The sequence below is a fragment of the Berghia stephanieae genome, chromosome 12 (genome assembly GCF_034508935.2).
Source record: "Berghia stephanieae isolate SIO BIC M18660-M18661 chromosome 12, UCSD_Bste_1.3, whole genome shotgun sequence".
Lineage (NCBI taxonomy): Eukaryota > Metazoa > Mollusca > Gastropoda > Nudibranchia > Aeolidiidae > Berghia > Berghia stephanieae.
In genome coordinates this window covers 36,702,771-36,707,620 of record NC_088371.1, presented here as the reverse complement: position 1 = coordinate 36,707,620, position 4,850 = coordinate 36,702,771, and the positions used below count along the sequence as shown (strand labels likewise).

The 4,850-nt window shown below is 34.2% G+C and overlaps 1 protein-coding gene across 1 annotated transcript in view; it reads left to right on the top strand.

Moving 5' to 3' along the window:
* Positions 1-733: 733 nt before the first annotated feature.
* Positions 734-4,850, top strand: part of LOC144957718 (tetratricopeptide repeat protein 21B-like) — a gene marked incomplete in the record, with an annotated part of 41,726 nt that continues 37,609 nt past the window's right edge. The window contains 5 exon segments of the mRNA XM_078889101.1: positions 734-882; positions 2,271-2,400; positions 3,501-3,611; positions 3,799-3,863; positions 4,802-4,850. The exon segment at positions 4,802-4,850 is cut by the window's right edge and continues 53 nt beyond it. Of these exon segments, the coding sequence (XP_078745227.1) occupies positions 856-882; positions 2,271-2,400; positions 3,501-3,611; positions 3,799-3,863; positions 4,802-4,850 (382 nt within the window).

Genomic DNA, 4,850 nt, shown 5'->3' with positions numbered 1-4,850 from the left:
CTTATGATAACCGTTACTGCCTAAAGCAGATATTCATTCGCACCTAAGTCAAATTGAGTAGTTTTGCAGGCATAGCCACTCATCCGGTCATTCAAAATTGCTTGAATTTGAGTTATCATGAATTTAACATTGGGGGAAAAGATATTAGGGAGATGGTTCCAAAAACGCGTGCCCTGAAAAAGTACTATGGCAGCCCTATGTCCCACTGAGACCAATAAAAGTAAGTCATAGTAGACGCATTATCCATAGTATAGTCCTGTTTGGCATGGAAAGTGGGCGAAGATGTGAATAATTACCAAGTGTTCGAATTGCCATTATGATATTAACTTTTACAAAATACCGCCCACCCTGTTTAAATCTCCAATCATTTAAGGTTCCCAATCTGTCACTGAGTGACTCCTACAACATTGTTTCGTCCAGAGTTCCTGGAGTCGTCAGGGAGAACCTCCCTGACAATTTATTTTCCAATCACGGTCCCTTATTCCTTATCCCCAACTCAGACTATGAGGATATTAGCATTCAAGAGTCGTCTGTTTTAATCTGATAGGAAAAGAGATAAAGCATAGTCAATATTTCATTTTACATAAGCTAGTTTTAGTCAAATCAATCTTCCTCATGGAAGTGAATGCGAGTGGTTTTTCTCATTTGGATCACAATATTTTGGAGACTTTGCCAATAACCCTTCTACTTCATTGTGTCCTCTTTCGGACATGCGCAGTGTCTGCATATTTTTGCAAGATGGCGACATACTGTAGCAACAGGACGCCGTAGAAGAAATTTCTAACTTATGAAAACTACCATTTTGTGATAAAGCAATAATTTAGAAGTCGAACTGAACAATTATCAAATTTAAACATGGCAGAGGCTGATCCAGTAACGCTCGTAAGTTATTTTGTTTGAGGAAGAGTTTTATTGTTTGTTTATTATAGAGATAGAACCAATTCAAATTAATTGTCAAACTCAAAAAAATCAAAATGAGTGTTCATCAGCTCAGCGTCAGCAGTTAGAGTAAACAGTAGTGAATCGCCACTTCGGTGCCAACCTTAGCCACTCAAAATTGGGAAGGCCTTCCGAAAGCTCCTTGTGCTAAGGGAAACAACCCAAATATTCCCTCAACTAACCCTAAGACAAAATAAAACCAGTCACTAGCTAGGGCTAGAGAATAAGTAACTCGCTCTAACTCTAACTCTAACTCTAAGCCTTAATAGTAAGAGTAATAGAAAAAAACAAACACACTAGACAGCACCTTTACTAAGACTTATAAACTAATCCTAATAGAAGAAAAAAAATCCTCCAAACCCTATCTAACCCTAATAGAAAAAAAACTAGGACTGCTTTGCACTACCTTTCAATACTTTAAAAAATGAAATGGCGGCGGAGAACCAAAACGATGGTCATATTAGAAATTTTAAACTATCACGAATCTATCTAGGTTTATTCTAGAGATTTTAAAATTCACTATATATTGAAAAATTGAATATGTAACCGCCTGGCAAACAAAAAAAGATCCACGGTGAAAATACTAATTGAAAGAGATGCTATCTAGACCAAGGAGCTTTCGGAAGGCGTGCCCAAAATTGCCGTTAACTTATTTTAGACCATTTAAAATTAATTCCTACTTCTACAGATAAAAAAATTAAAAATGCATATTTTTGTGTTTATTTCTTCGAGCTTTAAGCAGCAACATGTGCATGGAATTGGAATGATCTCAGTCTCAGTTGTTTATGAGTTTTCAGGTCTTTTGGCAAATAATTTATATTCAAATGTTGTTTCATATTGATTGAAGGATATTTTTAGAATGACTTGAACCATTTTGTGTGTTTGAATATGATATTTATATCACGCAATACGCAATACTAAACATGCTCAAAGTACTTTACATGGGGTCCCTAGCTAACAGCAACATTTAACATGTAGGATGAACCATTATGTTTGTTAGGCGAAATTGCAATTTTTTTCTGATAGACAACACTATTAATGGCCAGGTACTTATTTTACACCTGAGTACTGTGAGAGAATATGAGTAAAGAGCCTTCTCCAAGGATTCAACTATGTGCTGCTCAGAACGGGAATCGGACCCAGGACCCTGCCGATCCAAAAGCGAGTATCGTATCTCAAGAACACATAGCTGCACGTGTAAAGCTTAGATGTACTTAAAATTTATGCAATCTAAAATGGTTGATGTAACAATACCAGTGACTGTAATTAAAGTGGGGAAAAAGTTAATGATTTAGTCTAAAAAGTATTGCCTTTATTACCCTTTCTTCCAGGCCAAGATCAACTACTATTGTCGTGAAGGCTACTATGGACACATGGAAGCAGCTGCCACCGAAGGTCTTCAGAAGTACGGCAATGATCCAGTTTTAAAGTTCTTTGTGGCTTTTGCCAAAGTTCTTCAAAGTAAGTAAAAAGAAAGAAAAAAAATTATGAGAGGTGTCTTGGTCTGAATTGTAATGCATCATCATCATCAACATCATCATCATCATCATCATCATCATCATCATCAACATCATCATCATCATCATCATCATCATCATCATCATCATCATCATCATCATCATCATCATCAATCTTTAACCTGCTAATTGTTGCTTGTCATCATGCTCTTCCAAATTTCTCTTTCCCGGGTTTTTCAAAGCAGCCTGTCTGTATTTTTGATATTCATCCATTTTTGACAATGTGTCAAGTGTCTTTCCTCCTTGTCGTCTTTTCGTTTTCTTTCCATCAAATTTCCCAATTGTCTACAAGACAGTCTAATTTAGTACAATTCATGATGTGTCCTATGAATTTTACTTTCATTATTTAAAATTGTTTATTTTTTTTATAGTTTAACTTTTTCTTCAACTCACGTCCTCTTGGTATTAAATGTTTGTTAATTTATTTCCATAATACCCTCGGTTTTCCTCTGAAAAACCACATCTCTTTTGCTTCCAATGTTTTTTCAATATCGCGATAAGTGGTAATGTTGCAGTATACAGTGTTAAATCTATACATTTTCACATTAAATGTGTTATTTTCTTGGTGTAAGAGATGGGTTGGTGTTTCCCACTTTGTTTTTTAAAGTTCTAGAATGCATTCTCCATCTGATGTTTTTATTGTCCTCAAGTATATATGAAGCTATTCACGTCTACCCAATAATATGAATTACTCTTAGATTTTACTTACATCTTTGGTACAGAAACTAAAATTCCCAGAATTATCTTAAGAGTAGATATTAAATCATCCAGTTCATTATGATATTATTCTATTTCAAAGAGGGAATTATTTTTTTATTGGAATACGACAATTGTAAAATTGTGCTTGAGGCCTTCTGTACCTTTTGGCATGAAGTGGATAGGCAATAGGTAAGATTATGCTTTCAAACCCATTCTCAAAACATATAGGAACTCTTGGTCTAAATTTAATTTCAATCATGAAATAGGTTCACGCATAGTGCCCTTGTGAAGTAATGTAAATCGTTTATTTACCTTTTTGACCCAATCGTTTGTTTGTTTTTTCAGATCGAGTACAAGAAGGAATGAGAGAACTTGACGTATTAAAGGACAAAAGAGATGTCAACCTGTGCTCCACAATGGCATTAATGTTTGCCCACAAGAAGTCACAGTCGATGGGTTAGCACTTTCATAATAATCTACTTTCAATGTTTCGTACAAAATAAATGAACTCAGCTTGTTTCGCCATTTTCCCCCCTTCCTATAGATTGATAGTTAGCTTTAAATTAAAAATCTTGTGATTAATGACATTTCCATTTTAAAAGGTTCTTTATTGTTTTTTATATTTACAACATCCCAAATTTAGATCGTGAAGCTGTGCAAGAGCTGGATGGAAAACTTAAGGATGAGAGAAAGCAAGCTGGAGAACTGGTGAGTTTTATTTTGTTTTGTTTTTTTTAGGGGGGGAGGGGCTGTTTTGTTGTTTTGTTTTTCTTTTTTTGTTTCTGTTTTGTTGGTTTCTTTTCCATTGTTGTTGTTGTTTGTTGCTTGCTCTTCATTATATTTTTAAAATTCTGGTCATGTTTTGATCTCATGATATCTGTGGCTCATCCCAACCTTGACCCCGAAATGATCTTTGTTAAACATCATACTTCATTTTGATGCTTTTGTATTTATTTCATTTTTGTGTCATTTTTTTTTCAGTTAAAAGCTTTAAGAATATTATTATTTTCTTTTTAAAAAATTTATATCAAGGTTTATTGTGGATTGTGCTTGTTACTGATTATGTCCCTGAGGTTTTACACCATAAGGACATTATTAACGAAAGAGGTAATACAAGGACATTATTATAAGGAAGAATACTCACATATAAACAATATGTCTAAGAGCTCCTCATAGACATATTTATACCACTGAATGAAACCTACAAATCTCACACAGCTCTTTAAAACTATAAACCACATTGCTGAAACAACAGCTTCATTTATAGGCAGGTCATTGCGATTCTAATTCGGCCCAGATCAAGGCAATGAAACAGGTGGCAAACATGTATTCTTTTTATAAGTAATCTCATATCTGTGTTACTCTTCCATTGTGTCTATAAATAGGTTTCTGTTAAACAGTGGCAAACATGTATTCTTTTTATAAGTAATCTCATATCTGTGTTACTCTTCCATAATATACAAATATGTTTCTGTTAAACAGTGGCAAACATGTATTCTTTTTATAAGTAATCTCATATCTGTGTTACTCTTCCGTAAGATACAAATCAGTTTCTGTTAAACAGTGGCAAAGATGTATTCTTTTTATATGTAATCACATATCTGTATTACTCTTCCGTAAGATACAAATAAGTTTCTGTATTTCAGGGTCTCTACTTTGCCGGATTGTTCCTTTACAACTCAGGAAAATATGACA